Source organism: Brachyistius frenatus, unplaced genomic scaffold (assembly GCF_029030835.1).
Source record: "Brachyistius frenatus isolate BFR_SWC_R1_liver_20210118 unplaced genomic scaffold, ASM2903083v1 Contig_165, whole genome shotgun sequence".
In the NCBI taxonomy this organism is placed as follows: Eukaryota; Metazoa; Chordata; class Actinopteri; family Embiotocidae; genus Brachyistius; species Brachyistius frenatus.
The window spans coordinates 125,448-151,405 of record NW_027210764.1 but is presented as its reverse complement, the minus strand read 5'-3'; the positions used below and the strand labels follow the sequence as shown (position 1 = coordinate 151,405).

The window sequence follows — 25,958 nt, the reverse complement described above, 5'->3', positions numbered from 1 at the left end:
TCATGATGGCATCTTAAAAATAGGATTATGTTTTTTGTAGGATAAACTCAACTATAATGAAAGAAAAAGTCAAGCTGTCCAAATAGAGAACATTTCACAAAGCTGACTGAGGACTGATGCGCTTAAAAAAACACAATACAGGGACTTTTGGCCCATTGTCAGTTTGGAGGAACCTGGACCCAGGAAAGAGGAATTTCTCTCCTGGTGTTCACAGATCAGGCCCTTTGCTTTTGCTCAATGATCTCACAATGAGATCTCCAAGGAGCATCTAATATCCCACCTACCTCAGCCCCTGAAACCCAATAAATCAATCAGTTGTGCTTTACAAGCCTGCATGTGTGTTACCCACTCAGGAAATAGAGATTCCCTGCTGTGGATCATGGCTAAAAAAAACATCCTGACTGACAGAACAATGAGAGATACAGGAGACAGAGGACCAAGGTGCATTCATCAGTGTGTGTGTGTGTGTGTGTGTGTGTGTGTGTGTGTGTGTGTGTGTGTGTGTGTGTGTGTGTGTGTGTGTGTGTGTGTGTGTGTGTGTGTGTGTGTGTGTGTGTGTGTGTGTGTGTGTGTGTGTGTGTGTGTGTGTGTGTGTGTGTGTGTGTGTGTGTGTGTGTGTGTGTGTTTGAAGTAGCTGCATGAACCCCCAATGAATGTGGGTTCAGCCTCTCATCCCAGCTTTCTCCAGGGAGGCCCGGGCTCTTGGCAGAGGAATGCATGGGAGTGGGCTTCTTCAATAAAAGCAAGTCTCTTTCAGGGCCCAGGACAGCCCTGGGCTTCGCTTTTCATGGTTTCCCTCCCCTGTTTCTCTGAACCCAAGTGGGCTATACGGCTTTTGCTGCTGCTGCTTCTTCGTTTCCAGTGTAATGGCTTTACCTTGAGGCTGAGGGAAAAAGACACAGAGGAAGGGAGAGCTCCAGAGCTAAAATTATGACTCATCTACTGCATACCCGTGTAAAGCACTGGGCGTCATGACATCTTGTTAGGGCTCAACGTGGTTTTGTCTTTCATTCAGCAGGCAATGATGATACACATGGATAGTAAGAATTTGCACCAGTTTACTCAGAAACAGCATTCGGAAGAACATACGAGTGAAGGAAAGTCTGATTTTGTAAAACAAGCATCACCAGACATTATCTTAAAGGGATAGTTTGACATTTTGGGAGAAGAGCTTTACAAAATTTTAAGCTACAGGCAGCATCTGGTTAGTTTAGCTTATCTCAGAGACTGGAAGCATGGTAAAACAGTTAAATCTGTAAAAGGAAATACATTTCACTCACCAGCACCTCTAAATCTCTTTTGTTAACATATATCGTATGTTTAATCTGTACAAAGAAGTTGTGGTTTTACTGTGGAGTTATGTTCTCACAGGTCTATTTCTTGTGACCTCCAAGAGTCTTTGGGTGAATCCAAATGTCCAAGCTCTGGATTTGTGGTCCTACGTATTGTGACATGTTCACCATCATCGCATCAAGTCTGTGTGGGTAAGAGACTGCAAGGCTATGAACGCTGTTAAACAGGCCTAAGCACTACAATAATAAAATATATTTTGAGTACCTCTATATCCCATATACTTCTACTGCTATCATGATGGAATATTATTTCTGCCCTACATGATTCAAGTAACATTTTAAGAAATGCATTGTTTTACGCATCACTAATAACGTCTTTTGTTTTTTTTAGGTGGCAGTTGGAAAAACGACATCACGCCCAAGAGCAACCCATCATGAGGTCCTTGGTTTGTGAGCTGAACCTTTTCAGCCACTGCCATCTCAACCAGAAGTGACCATATTTGGACGAACTGGGAAGGAGCAAGAGGTGGATCTGACTGAGAACCAGAGGACACTCTGCCCACCCACCTATACTGGAAACCTGACTTCTCCTCAGGCAAGTCAATAAAACCAGACACGCCCCCAAACATAAATCTCTTTGAGGCCTAATATCTTAATAATGAAAGTCTGCAGTGGACTTTCTTGAAGTCTGCAGAAAGCCCCCTAGTGGCCGGATGAACCGTTGGTTTGTTCAGCCCTTTGCACTTGCCAACTTCCAGTAATGCACCTGTCCATGAGTCTGCAAGCGTGGTGGAGTCTGGACATTTAAATTCATCCATTGTCTCACAGCGAGGTTGCCAGGACGGCAGTGGACACACAAAGAAGTCCCTTTGGTTTTATTATTGTGGTTGAGAGGAGCTGGTAGGTTAAACTAAGCTTATCGCCTGCGAGCTGAAGCTTATAGCTCATATTTATACAGACAAGTAAGAGATATCATCGATCTCATTTCATTCTCAACAAGAAAGCAAAAACTGTTTTACTGTCAACTTCATTCTTTCACAATGAACCAGGAAAAATTTCACTGTTAGCAACTTCCAAGCTTTTGCAACCTCTCTTTCAATGATCCACTGAATGCATTTGAATGATTTAAACTTGTACTTGTTGCTCTGCACCTATTTGCGTCGCTGATGTCTAGCAGCTGTGCGACTCGAGTACAACTAAGCTCTTTAACAGCTCGGATGTGGGGAGAGGAGTTGGAAGGCTGAGGGCGGGTGGGGGAGGGGGGCAGATGACAGAAAGACATCTGAAAAAAGAAAACTGTTAAAAAAAGAGGAAAAGGGAAAATCAAGAAGGAAAAAGTCGAATAGAGAGCCATTAAAAAAGAGACAAATAAAGCCAATGGCAGCAATTACATCTGATGGAAATGGAGAATAAAAGAAAAAGGAGGGAACAGAGAAACGGAAGGAGGAAAACAAAGACGAGATGGAAGGAAAAGTCACCAAAAAGGAAGACTGGTCCCTGGCCTGCACATCAAAGCAGGCAGGGAGCAGCAGCTCCAAGCGGGTCCTCCCAGCACCTGCTGCTGCCTTGCAGCCAAGTCAAACACATTATTCCAGCAGACGCACTGCTTAATGGCTTCTGTGGAGAGACCTTTACCAGGTCCATGACTGCCTCTGCAGACACTCCAAGGTGTAGCCTGCTAACACACACACACACACACACACACACACACACACACACACACACACACACACACACACACACACACACACACACACACACACACACACACACACACACAAATACACAAAGGCTTCCTAAAACTCATTCCTACTCACTACTTACAGGGTGACATCCAGAAGAGCACACACACACACACACACATGCACAACTTTCCTATGTGAGAGCCATCCGATCCTTTTACTATGCACCTGTTTGAGTTATGGACAGATCAAATCACCTGTCAGAATCATGAACTTCCTTAAAGAACCCACCGACCAATCTGTCCCACATTTCTAATTAAACATTATCACCTAGTTCAAGCATCGTGACCCTGTCTGCCCACTCTGAACGCAGCGCTCTGTTAAAGTGACCTGCGTTATGCTTGGACCTGAGTCAATATTGAGCAGAGAACAAATCATCCTTAGAAAAACAGTAAACATCTGTTTTGTGACTTGGCCACCTCTCACTGGCAATGTCAGCCTGACCTCAACAAGGCTGGGCCCCTTTTACATTTTCCATGAGAGCAAGCGGGAGTACCAGTAAGTGGGTGACAGCATCTGTAATTTCATTTTTTTTTTCAAAAGCAAGGAAAAATAAAAACAAACCTTGATGCAATGAAGGCAGGTATACTGGTGCGCTCTTAAACTGTCTTGCAGCATGTCCAAAAAGAATAAAACCACAGACAGTCTTTATATACGGCTTTAACTCGGGCAAATTGTAGCCTCATTGGTTATTGATGACATTTATGGCTCGCCTCGAGTGAAATACTGTCTGCTGAAATATCACTTCAGAGCCCTACTTTCTCTGCATCTTCGAGCCTTCATGGCAGCCACTTGATTTGTAGCTTGTCAATGATATTTAGATGCACCATGCATGTAAGAGAAACCCGACACTTTCTTTTCTTGGAACTGAACAGTGTGCCGTCCTCGACTGATCCTTGTAAGGAAATCCTGTTTTCTGTTTCGGAGACTGGGCCTGGCTACAAAGAGCACACATGGAGCTGGTAGCGATTCAACGTCTTGCTCAAGGACACTCTCACAGTGTGTGTGGGCTTCAAGAGGTCTCTGTTATTATTTATAGCCCGATATTAATTTGTGTAGCACATACCATTTGATAATCCTGAGGGTGATAGATTAAAACTCCACTAAACCCTTTTTAAACGGGATTGTGAGGATTAAAAATCTCTCCAAATATACATATACATTTTTATTTTTATTACAAACTTAAAATATCAAAAAAAAGGTTCAGTTTCCGGAGGCTCCAACGGTCAAATTCTCCTCCTCTCTCGTACTCCTTGCCTTCTACTTTTCCTCTCTTTCCCTGCCCCATCTCAAGCCCCTCGCTCTCTGGTCAGCGTCCTGATGTCTTTACCAGCAGGAAGAGAGCTTTTACAAAGACGGCTCTGAACCAAGAAGTGTCTGTGAGAGGCAGCCTCCGAGTCGAGGTGGGTCCTGTCACCACCTGTGAAGGCTCACCTCAGGCGACAGGTATAAATATTCAACAGTGCTGTGCTGTGGAAGTCCCTTCAACCATTTTGACATAAGGAAAATTCATAGACTGAACTACAACTGTGCTACTTTACTATTATCAGGCACCATCAGCTGCTTGTAAACGAGATCAGAAACTATGAGTTTGTCAGAGTGTTTACCATGTTTACCACAACAGTTTAATGAGGTTTCGTACTAATATTTGCTTGTTTAAAGCTAAATGTGTGCAGCTGAGGCAGAGTTTTGTTGTTTTTACACAATTCTTCACAATTCAAGTCTTCCAATCTCTACATTGCTGCTCCTGAGAGAAAAGGAGTGACTTTGCCTTTATTTACTTCAATACAAACAATATGTGGAATTTCTTTGCCAATTTGGTTTCAATGTTCAAAAAACCCCTCAAACCTCTAAATTAGTTTTACATGGCAGTCCATTCTAAAATAAAGTGTCTTAACAAAGTTGTTTTAGCTGGAGCATATTTTTTGTCGAACAGCGGTGATTTCCTGTCACACCTGTCACTATGCGACCTGTTTACAGCTTCTGCAAGGAGTTTCCAGCAGTGAGACGGCAGCTCACCCTGGAAGTACACAGGTCTTGTGGAAAATGTTGGTAATTCTATACTGTAGATACCTCAAGAGACCTGGCACGGCTTTAGACATCTGCCTCAATCCAGCAGAGAGCGGTAGAACATAAAAACAATTGGGACAGAGACGGAGTCGTCATGGCAACCCACATAGACCATCCACTTTGTGACTCTTTCTTTCTTTCTCTTTCTCTTTCTCTTTCTCTTTCTCTTTCTCTTTCTCTTTCTCTTTCTCTTTCTCCTTCTCCTTCTCTTTGTCTTTGTCTTTGTCTTTGTCTTTGTCTTTGTCTTTGTCTTTGTCTTTGTCTTTCTCTTTGTCTTTCTCTTTCTCTTTCTCTTTCTCTTTCTCTTTCTCTTTCTCTTTCTCTTTGTTTGTTTGTTTGTTTGTTTGTTTGTTTGTTTCATTTCCCCTCATTTAGTTTCTTTCTCCTCCGCTCCTCTCCGACACTCTCTCACTTCCTCTCCCCCTCTTTTAGCCACCCAGATGAAGAGACAAAGTGCTTTCCGATTTCCGTGCTTTAATGTTTTTTCATGTTCCCATCATGTGGGAGAGCCCTTTTCCCGACTCCTTTTTTCCAGCACAGGTGCGTGCTGCAGTAAGCTGTCTGCAAATGACATTGGTTCCCCTCTGCTGGTCACATCCTGTGTCCCGGATATGATACAGCCATGAGTCTCTGTGTTCCTCATGGAAACACTTCTGGCTGTGGATTGTATGATGTTCATTTGTGGGAAGATGACGCTGAAAGCATTTCTGCAGGAAGACGGAGTGTCCAGCGCGGTGATTCCCATACGTTTACATGACAGAATTAGTTTCAGGTCACAAATAGCCTCTGAAATATTCCAGAAAGTTTTCTAAAAGGTTTTCTCTGGGTCTCCCTTTGCAGTGTTGAAAAGCAGACCCCACTTTAAAATGGAGGATGTTTGTGAAAAACAATGTACAAGTATTTAAATTACTCCTTGAATATTTTAATGTTTACTAATGTCTAAGTGTTTTGAGAGGATACAAAAATTCAAGGGCAAAATTTAAAGCAGTAGTGCAACAATTTAAGGTATGCGCTTATTTTCTTTCAGAGTTAGACAAAAAGATCAATAACAGTGTCATATGTATTTAAAAATGCTACAGCCAGTTGTCTTAGCCGATCCAGCACCTCTAAAGCACAAAAACATACACATATCTCAGTTTTGGTTCTGTAATGAGTTGTGTGCTTGACTTTTAAAGTTTTTACACTTTTGTAATACAAGTGACAAGTGTAATTTCGATTAAAAAAAAAAGTTATTCCTGTGTATTTGATTTTAAAGCTAAGTTAAGCTAATCAGCTGTTGGCTGCTGTATTTAATGAATAAATAAGAAAGAGCTGGTAATACATACCATAATGTTTTCATCTAACTCTCAGCACATGTTGTTCTAAAAATGTCAAACTGATGCTTTAAGGATGTTTAAAAACCTTTCCTGAAATAATGAATTCAGTTTTTTTAAACCAGGTCCAACATCAAGGATTGTATTTTGGTGTCTTTGGTGTATTTTCCTTTGATTTAGAGCACTTCTTCAGTCAGGAAATGTTCTTACACCATTGACACACACACATATGGAAAATATTTTTTTCACCCTTATTGCTCAGTCTACAATATGTAACTGTGGCATTAACTGTTTTTAAATTATTCATGCACATACAGCTCCTCTCTGTTATTCGCTGCCTCTCAGTTGTCACTTTTCACTCCGTTTACCACCTGCTGACTCTCACTCTCTCAGCCACTCACTTCAGGCAATTAAGAAAATAAACAGACTGTTCTCAGGTCCCCAGAGTCCATTCATCTTTCTTTTTTCCTATTACACCATGCTAAAGCTGTCCTGGCAAGGTGCCTAACTATCAACAATGGGTAACCAGTAGACACCCACAACTATGTGGCCTCCACTTCAGCGGGCGAAATGTAAAATATGTCAGCTGCAATTTGGTCATATTTACCACAGCTATATGACATGTTGAGATTAAATGGTGATGTGTGGTTGTTGGCTTGCCATGGTAACAATAGAGGCCCCTCTGGGAGAGTCTGACCTGTGTGTAGATGTTATTTATCATGTGCAGAAGTCAAGGAAAATAGTCTCATAGATCATTTTTCACCTCCAATTAACTATAAGGGAATTTGTGTTTTTAACTGAGTGAGCAGCAGCTGGAATGTGAGAGGGTGGCGAGAGCTGTGGGTCACAGGAGGGGTGTCAAGGCCATTTTTTGATATAATAGCTCAAATAAACTTTGGTGGGTGGGAGTTCTCATTCTGCCAACACCTTCATGTCAGCACAGTGGACTAAATCAGTGCAGGAGCATAATCAGTGCAGTCATAACAGTCATAAATACCTTTGATGTGAAATACAAAAAAGTTCAAGAGGGCAGCTCTCAGTTTGTACTTTCACTCAGTGGCACATATGGATGTTGAACTAGACATTGTTTGACATTTTTAGAAATATGTTTATTAACCTTCTTGAAAAACGTTAGATGAAAAGATTCTTACCGTTTTCTTGTATGTCTATAAAAGAATAGGTCTACAGCTACCATTAACTTAGCACAAATGAAAATATATTTCGCTTGGATCTGTCTAAATGTCACAAAATCTGCCTACCATCATATACGCTTTCACAAGAAATACCATATAGCATGTGTTTGTTAAATTCTACTAAACCCTAATGTGGAAACACATTTTGATTTGAAATTTTATGGAGGCTTATGCCCTGTCTGTTTCTTGCAAAAGGCTAAATTATTTTTTTATATGTTTGGTTACATTTCCTATGTTTGGAGAGCGTAATTATAGTGCAGGACTTTTGAATATAAATACATGTCCATTATGTTTAAGTTCTTGCCTCACCAATTCTCACAATGCTGACTCAGTCTATCACAACCAGAGGTATCGCTCTGTGTCAGAAGTTTTTAAATCTGGTGTCTGTTGAGGTGCCTGCGCTGGCCAGATGAATGCACAGTGGGCAGAGCATGTACTCCAGAGGTTCTCTGACTGAGCCGGCAAGCTACTGGTTTAACCCTGGGCAACTTTTAATGGGGATAACTTTACACATGTTATCAGACCAAATATATCAGACTCTGATAGTGGAATAAATTAAGGCATTTTATCCCCCATTTTACAGCCAAAACAGTAGTGACAGAGTGGGTTATGGCATTGCCTATAATGTAAGGTTGGTACTAGATTGGATCAGTTAGAGGGACACATACGCTAAACTCTACGCTGTTGGGTTTGGTTGTTTAAGTTTCAACGAACTTGTCCCTAATCCTAACTCTCCGACAAAATAACCAATCACAGGTAGAACGTCCCTTCCCCTGATCCAATCTAGTACTAGCCATTAATTAAGCACATCAACAGTGTTTTTGTAATTATTCTCACTGGCACAAGGGGGAAATGAAAGGTCTGTACTGCAGGTTGAAGCTAAGATAACTAGCTGCTGGCCAGCTTTATCTTTGACATATATCGATATTATCAAACTCTTGGAAAGAAAGCCAGTAAGACTACTTCCTAAAATGTTGAGGAATTCACTTAATCTTTTGGCTAACATGAAAAAACTAGTCTTTCCTGAGGCTTAGCCACATGGAAACATACAGTCTTGCTGTTTTTCTCATGTGCAGTCCTGCTGTGGCGAGTCCAACAACTCAGGTCTTGGTCCCATCCCGTGAATCAAAGAGAATCCAAGTGTCTGCTGTCCGCTGACACTTTGGATTTGATAGATGTTTTTTTTCCTAGTTTGCTCTCTGCAAGTGAGGCCACAGTGGAAAGGTAAGACACTTCTCCCGGAGCTCTTCAAAGAAAAATTCTGTTTGAGTTTTTACAGCCGGAGGTTAAAGGTCATCTCTTGTCAGTCTTGAGGTCAATGTAGCATCATCCATCTCAGCGAGGGAGTCTCTTATAAATATATTGCTTCTCCTTTGAATGGATGTACTCCCTGTGGACACAATAATCTGTTTGTGTGTGTGTGTGTGTGTGTGTGTGTGTGTGTGTGTGTGTGTGTGTGTGTGTGTGTGTGTGTGTGTGTGTGTGTGTGTGTGTGTGTGTGTGTGTGTGTGTGTGTGAGAGAGAGAGAGAGAGTAAAACATTTGAATTTCAATGCTTGTCTGGGGAACTACAGGACAATCTCCTGACACTGGCTGCCTCCTCAAAAGTACTAACACACACACGCAAACACTGTGCACGTCATAAACACCTCAGCCCGTAAAATATATATCTAACTTCAGAGTCCGGCTGTGCATGGTGGGATCATTTTCACACATTTTAAGTATACACATTCAAGAAGTCTTGGTTTGCTCTGACAGTCTGGAATAGGGACCGTAGTGACTCTCTAGGCGACACCTCTGTCTGTTTCCATGCTGTAACCTCTTCCTTTCCTCTTCCCACTCTTCCTGTTGTCCAGATGAAAGGAAAAAGGGGGATGATTAAAGAAAAATACCGCAAGCATGAAGGCTGTCTCCCATTTGGTTTCATGAAATCATGACTATATTAAAAGAGATGAGGAGAGGACTTTCCAAAGAGCTGTCAATTCAGCGAGCCAGCAGGTACTCGCTACTCTGGGAACAGACGCACACTGCGCTGTGGGAATAGATGCATGATTTATATGTACTGTCGCCATTACGCAAGGCTACAGCCCCCTCGAGACATACTGTTTATCCAGTGTAATAAATTGGATTAATTATATTTGCCTAAAATGTTCTCACTTTAAAAGCATCATTTCCAGAGATGATGAGGAGGCAACTCTGACTCATATCTGACCGTCGGTGGAGAAAACCAACACTGTGTCTGTCATCTAAACCAGCAGTTATGTGACACCTGACCTGTGCTGCCCATACAACAGCTAAAACAAAATGTCAACTGTGTTTTTAATTCAGAGTTCATTTTCATATTTCATCTTTTAATGGGAGCATTAAGAAATTTACACAATTAGCTGTTATATGAGCAGCCAGTTTGTTCTACAAAGATAGCCTTAAGTTTTAACGAAACTTACACTGCCTGCCAAAGTGATGCAGTCGACCAGAACTTATTGGACCATTTATAATTAAACAATTTGGACTCTCCTTATGCTATTAAATGTCACTTAAATTGTATCCTAATTTAACTTTTCTGGATGACTTCACTGGCTTTCCTTTAGCATATTTCACATTGAACATTCTTCATCTCAAATGTGGTGTTATACTGTTAGCTGAGTGTAGTCCAGCTAAGGTTACATACATTTGCCAAAAATGTAAATAGGGATGCAGAGATTTGGTACAACTATCATCTACAACAAGGCTATTTAACAAGTGGACTTTCCAGATATGTCCAGTTTATGAAAAGAAATTCACACTATAGCATGTCGTCCAAAATATGGAAAAAAAAAAGACATTATAGCATGTTGTCCAAAATATGATTAAAAAAAAGTCATACTATGGCATTTTGTCCGAAATGTGATAAAAAAAAAAGAAGTCATACTATAACATTTCGTCCAAAATATGGGGAAAAAAAAAAGTCATACTACAGCATGTTGTCCTAAATGTGAAAAAAAAAAAAAGTCATATTTTGGAGGGGATGCTATAGTATGACTTTTTTGTGGTATTTCTTTCAACATGCTGTAAGCATCACTTTTGTTCAAGTTATGGGAGCCAACACAGTGGTGCAGCTGTCAGCATTGGCATCTCAGTCTAAAGGTCCCAGGTTCAATTCCCACCTGGTACTTTCTATGTGGAATTTACATGTTCCTGCAAAACAAATAACCTAAAAGTAAAGTATGTTGTCCATAATATGGAAGACTAACCTATGCATTTAGTCCATTATGTAAAACATTACATTCAAACAAGAACATGCAATCCTCCACACAAAGTTCCAGGCCCCCTATCGAACCCAGAACCTCCTGATTGTGAGATGACAACGCTGTTTTGGAACTGCACCATTTTGCTGCCTTTATTGCATGCTTGTTTGACTTATATCACTTGTATAACTTTTAAACATGTTATGGAAGGGCGATCAACGGTGCAGTGGTTGGTGCTGTTGCCCCCCAGTCAGAAGGTTCTAGGTTTAGATGAAAAGCCATATCAAGGGCAAGACTCAAACCTGGAACCTTCTGACTGGGAGGCAGCAATGCTGACCCCTGCACCACCATGCTTTCTGCCATGATATGTTTAAAAGGCCCAAACTGTAACTTGCATTGTCTTTTGTGTGTGTTTATTTTTGACATTGAATAAATAAATCAAAATTTCCGAGTACCTCTCAGCATTGAACGTAACGTGTCCCACATTGTCCCACCTAAATGTACTCTATGTCCCACATTTGGCTTGTTCAGACCTGGTCACCCGAACTACAGGTCATGTCATGGCTCCTTTTCCGCCAGTTTTCCTGAGGGCTTGGAGGAGTGGGGAAGAAAAGTAGGCCTGCATTCATGAGCACAACACCTAGGGCACACATGACAGACCGTGACCAAATGGACAAAAAACTGAAATGAGCAATTTCAAGTCTTCAGCTCCCACTGAGGTATTTGCAGTTTGCTCGCAATCCATTGACATTCAAACCTGAGGCATACCTCTGTGTAAAAGCAAGCAGTCTCAAAACTATGTTGAAATAACAAAATCAAGGCACTGACACAGACAGGCTTAAACATGACAGAAATCTGTATGTATGATATTTCTATTGTGGTATATCACCTGACTGAGGCATGTAATGCTATCTTTGCAACAATTCAAGACTAAAGATCTGTTTATGATGATTCAAACAGGCCAAGTTACTGTTAGTCTGGATGCTGTTTTACTGTTTTTTACCTTTTAAAAAATATAGATATGGACCTGCTGTAAGTAATTTGTAATTTGTATAGTATCAGGAACAGGCCCATCTATTAGTAGTCTAATGGAAACTGTTTTATTATAGGCTAGTCATCTTTTTTTTCTTTGTTTGTGGTGATGAACCTGTCAGTAAAATATCTTCTTGGTCTTTTAAATGTACCTTTATGCACTTCTGTATCGAGCCTTGTAAACATAACCACCACTAACTTCTGTCTGAAATTGATATGATTAAACTGAAAAAAAAAAAAAAAAAAAGGATGACTAGTTTGTTCTTTGTGGCAACATATCCGTGACCAATACACTGGAAGTATGAGCGTCATTTGTAACCGTTAATTGACAAAAAAAAATATCCGGGATGGCCCTGAGCGATTTTCCACATTTGGTCCTCTTCTAGCTGAAGTTGAATAACTCTGAAAATTGGGGCTTTCGGGAGAAACCCAACCTTTGAACCGGTCACGTCGGATAAAGTTGCAAAACGCTCGCAGGCTGTCCCACAGAGCGACACGACGTGTGCGCGTCGTCCCGTCCAGAGTTTCGCACAGCTTTTACGCGGAGCCTCCTGGAGGGGCGTGCTCGCTCCACCTCGGTCTTCTCGCGCCAGCAGGGACACCGTTCACCCCACCGAGATCCAACCATGGCTTCAGCAGCGCATTGCACACCCTTCGCGTTGCGTTTTATTTATTTGTCGCTGCTGTTCGCTCGTGGATTTTGCGACGCCGATGCGGACGAAGACGAGCACGCCAAGCACACGTACACGGTGGACATGTTCAACGAAGCGGTGCCCACTGCGCCCCACTTCGTCATGTTTTACGCCCCGTGGTAAGTGAACAGTTACCAAGTTTCTCCAGACGACGTGACATGAACCGAGCGACGGTAACCTCGGTCTTCCCCTTAATATCCTCCTCAAACTCGGAAAATAAGAGAAAACCCGCCTGTTGCAGCGGATTTAAAGCCGACCGGCAAATTAGCAAGGACGCTAGTTGCCGCTTAGCCGACTGCCTTTAGATAACCAGGCGCCGTTAGCCTAGCTGCTAACTAGCAATGCTAAACATCCAAGTGCGTCTTGGAAAGACTTTTTCTTCCGTGGGCCTCGGTGCTGGTCGTGCTAACTGTTCACGAGCTGCAGACATGGAGTTGAAAAGTTATTCGTCAACGTTGAATGCTGTACGTGGATGTTAAAAGAAAATGGTCATCCTTCTCGTTTTCACATTTGGAGCAGACGTGTTAAAAGTTAAAAGTTGTGGTTTGGGAAGCTGCGCTTACGTGGCATGCACTGATTGACTAATGTTATGTCAGTGGTTTCAAAACGGAGGTCCACGGACCCCTTAGAGGTCCCTGATGTTTTTTCAGAGATTCACAAAACATTGAGGAGTTCATTTAACATATATATATTTTTGATCACGGTGCAGTGTAATGTTGAATGTTAAAGATAAAACCAGAAGTTCAGCTCTTTGTTGAGTTGAACACTAAACACCATAACTTCAGTATCTCCCAAGAGGATCTGCAGTCCTTTGTCTCACACACACATTGGACATATTCACATGGACTGAGTAACCATAGATGTGCAAACAATGTCTTTCTGCTTGCTCTAAATTTTGCCCTTTTATAGTCTTTTACTGCAGTAAAACAATATGACCAACATGATTCAGCTCGATTTTCTATTTTTTTTTTTTGCATGTTCATTGACTTGCATTCACATCACTTATGATTGTATTCTTTAAAGGAGGCTGTAGCTCAGTTGGTAGAGTGGGTTGCACACTAATCAGAAGGTCAGTGGTTCAATCCCCAGCTCCTCCTGTCCACATGCCTGAGTGTCCTTGAGCAAGACACTGAACCCTAAAAAAAAAAAAAAATAGTTGTAAGTTGCTTTGGATAAAAGCATCAGCAAAATGAAATGTAAAATACAAGAAAGGGAAATTGAACCTCCACATTTTGACTCATCACACACTTTTTCAGGCCAGTGGTGTGAGGACCCAGTTCTAAACACTTTAGGCTTAAATGACTACGAGGCTACAGCTTCACTAAATCTCTGTCCGCACAACCTTTTTGCCACCATATCAGAACTGAAACCAATTACAGTGCAACACCAGTGCTCCATGCAGGGCTGATAATGCTGATGGACACACGAACTGTCCCAAATCAACCCACCACTGCCACTCTTGTGTTCAGGTGTGGCCATTGCCAGAGGTTACAGCCGGTGTGGAACGAACTGGCAGAAAAATACAACAGTATGGATGAGCCCCCGGTCTATGTGGTGAAAGTAGACTGCGTCCAGGACACCAAGTTCTGCTCCAATATCCACGGTGTTAGAGGCTACCCCACGTAAGTACACACCTGCTATCAAGCCGTCTTATTTCTGGACCTTATCGATTTCGATTAATTTATCGGCCCCGACGAGATCAGCCAAGACATTTAAATTCTCCAGGTCAGTTTACAGAAACATAACTCTCACTAAAAATAATGCAGTAGTGTTTAAAACACCTCTTACAGTGCAGAAGTAAACAGTAATCACTGATTGACAGAGAAGTGACACATTTACCTGCATTTACTTGAATATTCTGCCACTATCTTAATGACATCCTCTTAAATCTTGGATGTTGCTGACTGCATCGTGAACCTGCAAACACAGCAAACATCTGATAATGATTGACAGAATGTCTGTTTTTATAACAAAACATTACTAGGGCCCGTGACCCTGACCATTGACTTTAACATTTTATGTCAAACTGTAGATTTGAATCATATGTTTGCGATGCTACTGAACATGCAATTCAATCAAATAAAAAAAAAATGTTTTGTGTCCCTGTAGGCTGAAGTTGTTTAAGCCAGACCAGGAAGCCGTTAAGTACCAAGGTCCCAGAGATCTGCCGTCTCTGGAGACCTGGATGCTGAAGACGGTCCAGGAGGAGCCTTCGGTGAGTTGTGTTCATTCATTTCATCTGTGCACCACCTCAGGTCTTCAAACCAGTCATTTGCAGTGCAGGAATGGTGACTCATGCTTGTTGTTGTAACGCCCTGCAGGAACCAGAGAGTGAACAGGAGCCTCCTAAAGCCCCTGAGCCCAAACAGGGCCTGTATGACCTCACTGCCCTCAACTTTAAGGCCCACATAGCCAAAGGTAAGGATGTAGGATGAGATATACTGTTTAATTCTTTATTATAATGTGACAAAGTTAAGTAAGTTCTCTGTTGTGCCTATGCAGCTGCATCCTGACATATGAGGAATAGTTTCTGTTTGCTCGTCATGTTTTAAATCTATTCTCAGTAGTGTTTCTGGATTTGCATTAGAAAATGGAAACACTTCATTGCCTCAATTTACATAGCTGACATTTCAACTGAAGTACTGAGAGCCAGTCAACACGTACCGACTGCAAAACCCCTCGTCTCCTGTCTGTCACCTCACGTTTCTGCAATTTCAGACAAACGACTGCAAAAATAAACAGTGCTCAACGATAATTGTCTCGTCGAAACTGCGTCTCTTAAGCTCCACTGAAGTCAAATGTTTTGCTTTTGAAGAAAAATAAATGATTTCTTGTTTGGAGACGAAAAAAGGCAGGATATGACATAGGCATTTTTAAAGCAGTGTTTACAGGTCCCACCTTCACTTCTTGGCAACAGAGCGGCTGTAAACGTTGTGTAATTGGTTGCGTATAACCTGTAAGAAGTGTATATTTTCATTTACAGCAGGCTGTGGTGAGTTTTACATTCGTCAAATCAAAAATCTGACCCTATAAATTTGAGGCTCGCTTCAGTACAGAACTTTGTAAATTAGTAATTATGTTGGACACGCCAGGGCATTTTATTTTCTTCTTTCTGTTTTGTCTTCCATCTGTGTATACTTTTCTTGCTATTGATCTGCACTTTGTTTTTCTTTCTTGGATTTTTCTCCTCCTGTTTTAGGCGCCCATTTTGTTAAGTTCTTTGCACCCTGGTGTGGCCACTGCAAAGCGATGGCTCCGACCTGGGAGCAGCTGGCCACCACCTTTGAGCACGCTGACGACATAAAGATCGGCAAGGTGGGTCCTGCACAGGCTCCTGAACCCGTCCACACGGATCAGATATGAAATCAATACAACAACGGATACTGTGACGAGGGCCGGGTACTGAGCTTTGTTACTTTTATGGCACAGACTGAATTATTTCAGTACAATCTCGTTGAAAAAAAAAAAAAACCTTGTCATTCAGTACCAATTTTAGATACCGAGGTCACATCCACACTGACATGTTTTCATTTTTAAACACACGGCTCTCCCTCATTTACGCTGCCACTTGTGCCGCACTGCTTGCTAAACTGCATAAAAAAACAAACATTTGTACTGTAATTTTCGTTTTCTTAGAATGGCTTTTATAAAAATAGAAATGGAAAAAAAAAACTATTGTTCAGGAACCCGAAAGTTTTTTTTCGAAGGATATCCAGCCCCAACTAACATCAGGGCAGCTACAAAGGCATTAGTCTTTACTGTAATGTAATGTAATGTAATGTGTGTGTGTGTGTGTGTGTGTGTGTGTGTGTGTGTGTGTGTGTGTGTGTGTGTGTGTGTGTGTGTGTGAGACACACTTTTAAAAGCAAACACTGATTTCACAATGTTGAAGCAGGACTCCCATTTTCTCTCTTCAATGGAAGTTACTTTGCTTTATCAGTGCGGTGATCCTGTTCTCTGTCTGATAAACAGGATGCAAACCACATGGCCTATTTGCATACCGCGTTAATAAACCAACACAGGCTCAATGTTAGCAGTGACGTTTGATAACAGATGTTCCTATATTTATGATGCAGGTGGACTGTACGCAGCACTACGAGGTGTGCTCTGAGAACGGCGTGAGAGGATATCCCACACTGCTCTTTTTCTACAACGGACAGAAGGTACCGAAGATGTTTGGGACCAGTTGTGTCTCCCAAATGCCAAATGAGCTCTGCGTGAACAGTGTTTTTACTCCTCAGCCCGGTTGCGTGTGAACCTTCTGCTACGGTGGCTGTTGTGTTGTTTTCTCCTCGACACTTTTCTCACATTTACTGCAAACTGACAGCTTCCATTATGTTACATCATACTGTGGTCTCCGAAATAGTTTAAAAAAACAAAACAAATACATACTTAGAAAAGATTATGGGTGGGTTCATCACAGCAGCGAAGAGTTGATATTTTTATTGTTGATTCCAAAATTCTTGATGATCACGGTCAGTAAAAATCACTGTGTTGAGTTCTTAATGTGTAAATAAGAGTCTGGTTCTTCCAGTGTTTCCCTAAAGGAAGCTCAGACCTCTGAGTTCTTGTCAAGATCCAGAGGTCAGAGAGAAAAACATGTTTGATTGGCACCTACGTGATCCTCAATCCAAAAAAAATTCTAATGCACACACACACACACACACACACACACACACACACACACACACACACACACACACACACACACACACACACACACACACACACACACACACACACACACACACACACAGTTATCTTAGTTGCCATAAGGTATTAATTGTTGTATTGGTTGTATTTCTGTAGACGGAACAGTACAAAGGAAAGAGGGACCTGGACTCCTTCAAAGATTTTGTGGACAACCAGCTGAAGGCTGCATTCGCCAAGGAGGAGGAAGAACCAATTGAGGACCAAAAAGCAGACGAGATCCCCACTGATGAACCAGCCAAAGAGGAGGAGGAGGAGGAGGAGGTAGGTGTTCACGACACAAATATATCGTGCTGTTTTCTGTGTGGCCTGTTTAAGCTGCATCTTGAGATAACTGCACTGCAGCCTGAGCTGGTGTTTATAGACTCTGAATCTTCAGTCACTGCCCACAGTGGCGATCCATCATGCAGATCATTTTGTGAGGTACTTGACAGGTTTTCGACATCACACTTGTAGATTTATTCTGATCCATCTGTGATGAAAGCCGGAATTAAAAGGTTGCAGCGCCTGCATTATTCTTAAGGGTATCTTCATTGTCAATCTGCTGCTCACGAGCAGCTGTAAAAAGAGAGAAGGTTATTTCATGCTACTGCACAACCACTGATGTTTCTTTGGACTGGAGCCAACAGCTCCTCTACAGAAGTTACACAGCAGATCTCTGAACTTAGCACCCACTTAACTTCTATTTTGGTAAACTGAGCTGCTTCCCGCTGATTGAAGCCAGAATTTCACAGAACTGACTGACTGAATCCCAGCAGCGGTCTACCTTCTCCTCGTGTGTTGATCCAGGCTGGTGGTGTTTCACTGTGATCATCCTGATGAAGTCGGTCACCACTGTGTAATACTTTTTTTTTTATTTTTTTTATGTGGGCATCAGTAGTGATCATGATCAATGCGCATGGTTCACAAATCCTCACTACCTGCAGTACACAATGAATGCTCTGGTCAGGTGAACATGGATCCCTACAATTCAAAGTTCATGTTGCTGTCTGCAGTCCAGCGTGGTGGTTCTGACTGAGGCCAACTTTGATGAGACGGTAGCCAAAGGCTTCACCTTCATCAAGTTCTACGCTCCATGGTAAGATCATCAGTGTTGTAACGAGTGACCCAAAAAGCTGAAACAGTTATGTGCTGATATAGTTGTGTGCACTCCGTCACGTCAGTAAAACTTAATCCAAGTATCAAGTAATACTGACCTTTGGTCGACAACGGAAATGTTCTCTTTCCTGTATCCGTTTCAAATTAAAAGCCCTCATTTCAAATTAAAAGCCCTCTGGCATGTCATATATAACCGAAGTCCCGTTGAAAATAATTTGTCTAACCTGCTGCATTAACAGCATGTTTTTGTAGAGATAAAAACTAAACGTATCATAATGGACTTTAGTAATAAATGTTTACAGACCAGTTGGCCTGCGTACTTTACCTGCAGAGTTCAAAAACCCCAACAAGAACAGACAGAATCATGGCGAGAAATGATGTCAACTTTAGACACTTTGAATTTGAAATGTGTGCCAAACACTGGCAGGACTTCCTGCAAACAAACTGCCAGTCAGTTTTGCAGCGATGTAAAACTCTTGTGTTATCCGGCTGTCCAGGTGCGGCCACTGTAAGAATCTCACTCCGACGTGGGAGGATCTTTCCAAGAAGGAGTTTCCTGGTCTCACCGACGTCAAGATCGCCAAAGTGGACTGCACCGTCGAGCGCACGATCTGCAACAAGTACTCTGTAAGTGCAGCTACACGTCATCCACACTTTACACGGTACGCCAGCGTATGTCTACAACATGGATATATTACACGCTCACATACGGTCAGCTTTTCTTTTTTTTTTTCCAAGAGGAAGTGTCATAAAACTAAGCTGCTGGTTTATCTCACAGACATAAAATAATACGACCGCCTCACTTTAATTAGAAGCTACAGACTAAAAGCCTAAAGCAGGTTGAACACTGTTGTGGGTTGAGAAGTGTTGGCACACACACTATTAGCTTTAATTATATGTAAAGAGTTTGAATGATGTTACCGGGAGGGAAGCCAGCGGTGTCGTCTAACGTTCCTTAAATCCAATTTTTAATAAAGTCACAAAAAGCTCAATCACATTAAATCAATAAAATAAAGAATAATAAAATATCAAGAGCAGGATTTTTGAGTTCCACCTTCATTTTTTTTATCTCGTGGGAGAAAAAAGGTGTTCGACTGTTAAACTACACGCCTGAAAATGAACAGTTTAGCCGACGGATACCAGCATAACGAAAAAAAAAAAAAGGTAACAGAATTTTATTTTTCACAATCAAAAAAATACTTCAAAATTGAATTGAATGCTTTGAAAAAGTTTTTAAACGTGGATTTCAACCACGAGACTGTTTTAAGTTTGTCACTCAAGAATGATTTAGTCATATGCATTGTTCAATACGTCGACGCCGTGTACTTCCCGGCTGACGGCGCGCCTCCCTCGCCCCACAGGTGCGCGGTTACCCCACCCTGATCCTCTTCAGAGCGGGCGAGCAGGGTGACGAGCATGACGGCGGGCGGGACTTGGAGAGTCTGCACAACTTCGTGATGAGGCAGGCGAGAGATGAGCTGTAGGAACGGCAAGTCGGCGCTCACTCACCACCACTCTACTCTTCTCACTGCACAGGACACCACTGGATCTCCTCCAGCAGCCAAACCTCCCTCTCTCCGTCTCTCTCTCTCTCTCTCCACTCTCTTCAGAAAGGGGTCAGCGGCCGGCCGATGCCGTCTCCTCTGTGTCCAGTGGACACAATAACCTGGTAGAGTGGTTGGGATGTGAATGTATCCCCCCCCGACCTTAAATCTACTGGAGATCGCACGGTGTCAGTTGGGTCTGCAAATTAAGTAATATGTCTGACAACCACTTTGGAAGCACTGCTCTATCAATCTGAACCACAACTCCTCGCACAGTTGTCTTGATTACAAAGGGGGGCACTGAAGTTTTTGCCTGTTTTAAAAAAAAAAAAAAAATATTGTTTCTGACTTCTGTAGATTTTTTTTTTTTTTTTTTTTTTTAAATTGTATCATGGGATCTGTTGGTAAATTGTAAGCCATTAATGTTTCGGTACTGTCTCTCCAAAGGCTGTAAAGGCTGTAGCACTACAATGTGAAGTTGAGCGTTAAGTTGAGGGTACTTCATATCCACGCCAGCGATGGCCTGTCTGACTTAACTCTCAGGGAAACACCCACGCAGACTAGAAGAGGTTGTCATGGAGTTGTTATCACAGGAGTCAGATCATGGATCATAAACATGTCATATATGATGCGTAGATTCTGAGTGCTTGTTTAAAAGTGAAGAAATCATCCCAACACATTTTTCTGACTCCAGCGATCTTCCTGAGCGCCTCTCGACTCCTCCCAGCACTCAGTCTCAGGCCCGGACCATGCTGCCCCATTTCTCTGTTACTGAACTCGTTTTCAATTACTATCCTGTTCATTTTCCTTTTTGCTTCATTAGCAATGGATCTAATTTGCTGCGCAAGTCTGCTTAAAAGTGCCCGCTGTTGATATGAAAAGCACGTGAATGTCTAGACTTATTAGGCCCGGCCCAAGATTTAGGAACCCATAAACCAGTAGGTGGAGCGGGACGTGACGGTTCGGGTCACTTGAAGCCAGTGTCGAGGGGCGAAACGGGCAGTCTGATGCTTCTCGTGAAAAAAAAAATAATGAACTCGGCTTATCCCTTAATCTGAGCTCTCTGCAGAAACCTGCTTCATTTGTTGGGACATCTTTGCGACGATTCTTACGAGGTTGGACCCGAGAGGAACATTCACCGCTGCTCCGGGTCGGGCGGACGAGCGACCGTCCTATAACCGTCCCGCGACTGCACCTGTGGGTCCGAATCATTTCCAAACAAACCAAATATATCAGGATGATTTACTGTCTGACAGCAGAGACGTTCACCCACTCTTTTGACTTTCAAAGTGTCACAAACCTGAGTCCAATGGCATCTGCAGTTTTTTTTTTTTCAGTCCGCGCGATGAACCTGGTTGCGGTAAACTGGAGCCACCTGCTCCGATGCAAACGCTCTTTGACCCAGGTTATGTGCATTCACTGTCTAATCCAGGTACAAAAACAGTCCGAGACACAGCAGGTTTTTGTCAGTAAAAGTTTTTATGGATAGCACATGGTCTTAGGAACTCCAGTGACGGAAGTATTTTTTTTTTTTTTCCTTTACATGGGTCGTGGTTTGTGCACCACCCATAGATTTTGTACAAAAAAAAAGAAAAAAAAAAAAGAGTGAATAATGGCAAGTTGTATCATGAGATTTCGTAATAAATTTTTTTCAAAAATAAGTTTGTATTTTCATTTTGTTCTCGAGTCTGTCTGTTAATAATGATGTGACTTTTCTTTTTTAATAAAAGGTGCAATAAATAAGCTGAGAATGTACAAGTATTTACAAAAACAGTCTAAACATGATCACAAATGTAAACAGCAGCTTACCAGAGGTATATTTTGTAATTTATGATTGGTTAGGCACGTAAGGTATTTTGATTGTTATTGGTATTAGTTTTTCTTTAAAATACGATCTCTAAAAGATTTTTCAGAGCTCACAGTAACGTGTTCAGTCGGGAAGACGTTGCCGCTGGACACAAATCTCGACATAATTTCACCCTCAGGGTTGAAAAAGCAAAGAGCTAATTTCAGAAAGCTGACAGAAACCGTCCTGCCGGCTGTTTTTGACTCGCTAAATGTTTTTCCACAGTCTCTTGATGGGTTTTCAGGGGTGGAAGCGTTTGTTAACTTTGCGAGTGCAGCGACATGGAAATGGCCATTTGTGGTATGTCGGAGGGATAAGGCTGTATTCTTCGGTTCTTTGGAGAAAAACATCAGTTTAGCCACAACATGCATCATGTTGAAGCAGCTTGGTGAGTCGCAGCTCGGCCCGAGCCCGGCAAATATTGACACGGAGGGGGATATTTGGAGCAGCGCGCAGCTAAAATAGCCTGCGGTCACTTTGGTTCAGTCCATATTATATTTTGGGAAGGCAAATATGGCTTGAGAAGAAAAATACAGTAGGAAAAAGGAAGGATATATGAATGTACGGACTCCAATGTATCACTCGGTTAGTATTAGATTGTTTGGGTTAGCAACATTTCCACTGAAGAAAAAAAAACAAAAACGGTTTGTATTTTCCCATCTGACTCGAATCATTTCCACAAACCCCACAGGGTCATTAGCTGTAGCGAAGTCGTTCATCAGTAACTATCGGAGCCTCCTCTGAGAACTGATCCACCGTGTGGTTGTTTCGTTGTTGTTTTTTTTTTTTATGTCCGTGAGGAGACGGGGGGAAAGAAAGCAGCACTCTGACTGGTCCCACAACAGTTCAGTTTGGCCCTCGCCCTCTCAGTGAGGGACGAGGTGCAGTAGCCTCTTAGGCATTCATACACACACTTCAAGAAACATATGATACACAAACTTATCCACTCCCTCCTCCTCCTCCCCCTCCCCACACACACACACACACACACACACACACACACACACACACACACACACACACACACACACACACACACACACACACACACACACACACACACACACTCACTCACTCACTCACTCACTCACTCACTCACTCACTCACTCACTCACTCAGTTGCAGACCCATGAAGTGAAGAGTCCCGTCCACAGCTAATAGAGAAGGTGAGAGACACGTCTTGGTGGCTCCACACTGGAAGTTGCCGGGTATAATTTTTGCATTGGTCCCGTTTTGGTTTGATGCCGTGTTATTATCAGGTGGACGTGTTGAGCTGTCCGAGATGATTGGAGCGGATGATCTTTCAGGGTGGACGTTTCTTGCAGGCGTCTTCCTGAGGTCAACCTCACCCAACTTTAAAATGAAGCACTGGCAGTACTGGAAGGCGTCAGTGGCAGCCGCAGGCCCGCACCACCATGTTCTTGTATTTCTTCAGTATGACGTTGGAGTTGTCGTCGAAGTAGAGCACTGAAATGGCGTGGAGCTTCGTGGGGGCGCAGCACGGCTTCGGGACGTTCTCGGGGTTCATCAGGTGCACCTGAAAATGATGACAAATACGACTGATGTACAGCACATTTTAAAACTGATAGCTAAATTCACTGAGTCAATATAACGGTCTGGCCTTGCTCCAGAGAGAATCATTTCCAGTCGTTGCATCCCATTGGGCGTAGACCGCGGGTTAAGTTGAAAACTATTGGAGCAGCCTTTAACCAATCAGCATTGACCATATGCACCAAAACTCAATAACTACATCATCGCACCCAGCCACTGTGACTGGTCCCTGATTGGCCGCTCAGAGTGTCTGAGCAAACTTTAATGCAAACAGGGTTTCCAGACTTTAATCACAGCAAAGAAAATTTAAGCTGTGAGCGGCAGGTTAAGAGCAGAGGACACCATGGCCTGATTTTGTTAAACCTGCAGTGAAGAACTTTTGTCTAATCACACAAACACTGTGGGAATGTGCTCAAGTCACCGTTGAGACCGTAAAACGGTGGACACATTGTGGATACATGAAATAAAAGGCATCACAACCTCTGCAAAATGACTTCATGAATAAATGCATCGAATCCATTCGGTCTGATAACTTTTGGAAATTGTAGAAGAGCTGCATGACTGAATTATTTCATCCCCATGGAAGTTAGTATTGGGCAGCCAATGCTCAGGATGCCTTCATCCAGCCAGTGTGGGAGTGTCTCACCAGCCATCAGATTTAGAAACTCTGTGTTACTGTGAGATTTACGTGGCATGGATTGACTAAATCATCACGTGAACTTGTTTGCCAAGGACTCAAAGGTAATGAACGTTCATTTAAAGGTCCCGCATAATAGCTTTAAGTTCATAACATCAGTTTCTCGTGACCTGTATAAAACAACTCTGATGACATCACTTTGACATCATCAAAGTTATTTTGTCAGACTTAAAAATGCTCCTACGGAGCCACAACAGACATTATATAACTGTTTTCGCAGAAAATTAGTGGAGTGCCCCTTTAACTTAACATGCTTCACAGTACCTGGGATTCTATTCTTTGATCTTTAAACCAATAAAAAGGCCACAGAAAACAATACAGACATAGATTTCACAATTTGGGCTCAATAAAGTGCATCTATCGCTCTAACTATCTATGAAGAAGTTGCATAAGCATGCTGCGGTTATCTTTTGGAAATGACCACAACTCTGTGAAAGCCACTTTTACATCTTGTTGCACCATTTCCACCGATTCTACATCCACAAGACAAACGGTGTGAGCGCCACCACAGGATCCTGCCGGAGGACGGAGACAGACCGAAAATGACTGCTGTCTGTGAAACGGTGAGTGTGTTTAAACTGAAGTGGGACGGTCTTACCAGTGTCTGCACGATGGCGTGGTTGGTGGCATTCATGTGGGCGTTCAGGGGGAAGGAGCACTCTCCGTCGCAGTAGTTGGCTGCGTAGCCTTCAGGAGCGATGATCCAGTCCTGAGAGAAACACATGAAATCAGTTCTTCTGGTATTTTAATCATGAAGTCGATGTCACTAAGCGTTTGGAGTATGTGGGCAGCAGTTGTTCCTAAAAAACAAAAAGGGTGAAGAGGGCCCCGACGTCGGCCGTCCTCTTCGTCAGTAGCCCACCTGACTCGTGTTGGTAGATTCAGGGTTAACCTCGTCTCTGAGGACAAACCGCTGCTCCGACGCTGCTGTCTGGGAAATCACTCAGGGAAGCAATACTTCTCTCCTCCTTCCTTCCTTCCTTTCCGTGTCTCAATGTTTTGCTCGGATAAATTCTCAGCATGTTTCGCCTCATTTGGACTTGTTTTGGAGTTTTTATCAAGTGCACCTTCCTGTCTGTGTCAATAAACTGTCTGTCTTTCTCCTCTCGCTTTTTCTGCCTGTCTCTCTCTCTCTCTGCCCAGCTCCCCCCCTGTGTGTGCGTGCGTGCGTGTGTGTGTGTGTGTGTGTGTGTGTGTGTGTGTGTGTGTGTGTGTGTGTGTGTGTGTGTGTGTGTGTGTGTGTGTGTGTGTGTGTGTGTGTGTGTGTTGTGGGGATATAAATCGGTTTACACAGTCACAAAAAACAAGAGAAAAAGCAAGTCCTCATAATTTAAAACATAAAATTTGTACATAACATTTGTATATGAAGACTTGGATTAAAGGATACAAGATCAAGTTTACATTAAACTAGTAGTAGTAGCAGTAACAGTACTAGTAGTAGTGGTGGTAATATTAGTGTTAGTAGTATATTGGTATTAGTAGTAGTGGTGGTAGTATTAGTAGTGGTTGTATTAGTAGTAGTAGTAGTGGTGCGTGCGTGCGTGCGTGCGTGTGTGTGTGTGTGTGTGTGTGTGTGTGTGATTGCTGGCAGTCTCCCTCTAGATGTCAGTGCTGTATTAACAGCTCACAGCTTCTCTTCTATTTCTTCCTCTTGTCTGATTTCTAGTAAACACACACACACACACACACACACACACACACACACACACACACACACACACACACACACACACACACACACACACACACACACACAGCCTTACACACTATAGCCGATGTCGTTGACATCATCCATCATTTAACATAACCATGTCCGTAACACCTAAATGCCTAACCTTAACCTTTACCTTGAACTTGAGTGATTTTCTGTTTTTATTCTCGACATACCTTTCTAAGTGTGCGATAGTTATCAGGACTCCCACTCACACCTGTTCATCATCCCACTGACTAAAAAC

At 42.5% G+C, this 25,958-nt stretch overlaps 2 protein-coding genes across 2 annotated transcripts in view; one reads left to right on the top strand and one right to left on the bottom strand.

Annotated features, from left to right (window-relative positions):
* The first annotated feature begins 12,379 nt into the window (after positions 1 to 12,379).
* The window catches only part of txndc5 (thioredoxin domain containing 5), a 137,451-nt gene continuing 123,872 nt past the window's right edge, over positions 12,380 to 25,958 (top strand). Inside the window, exons 1-10 of the mRNA XM_069716969.1 lie at positions 12,380 to 12,676; positions 14,027 to 14,179; positions 14,667 to 14,772; positions 14,879 to 14,975; positions 15,757 to 15,872; positions 16,634 to 16,720; positions 17,367 to 17,531; positions 18,263 to 18,345; positions 18,863 to 18,992; positions 19,727 to 21,528. Coding sequence (XP_069573070.1) covers positions 12,492 to 12,676; positions 14,027 to 14,179; positions 14,667 to 14,772; positions 14,879 to 14,975; positions 15,757 to 15,872; positions 16,634 to 16,720; positions 17,367 to 17,531; positions 18,263 to 18,345; positions 18,863 to 18,992; positions 19,727 to 19,849 — 1,245 coding nt within the window. The 5' untranslated portion in view covers positions 12,380 to 12,491 and the 3' untranslated portion in view covers positions 19,850 to 21,528. The remainder of the gene's footprint in view (positions 12,677 to 14,026; positions 14,180 to 14,666; positions 14,773 to 14,878; positions 14,976 to 15,756; positions 15,873 to 16,633; positions 16,721 to 17,366; positions 17,532 to 18,262; positions 18,346 to 18,862; positions 18,993 to 19,726; positions 21,529 to 25,958) is intronic.
* Positions 21,370 to 25,958, bottom strand: part of bmp6 (bone morphogenetic protein 6) — a 50,527-nt gene continuing 45,938 nt past the window's right edge. The window contains exons 6-7 of the mRNA XM_069716950.1: positions 24,602 to 24,712; positions 21,370 to 23,292 (exon numbers count right to left, since the gene is read on the bottom strand). Coding sequence (XP_069573051.1) covers positions 23,143 to 23,292; positions 24,602 to 24,712 — 261 coding nt within the window. The 3' untranslated portion in view covers positions 21,370 to 23,142. The remainder of the gene's footprint in view (positions 23,293 to 24,601; positions 24,713 to 25,958) is intronic.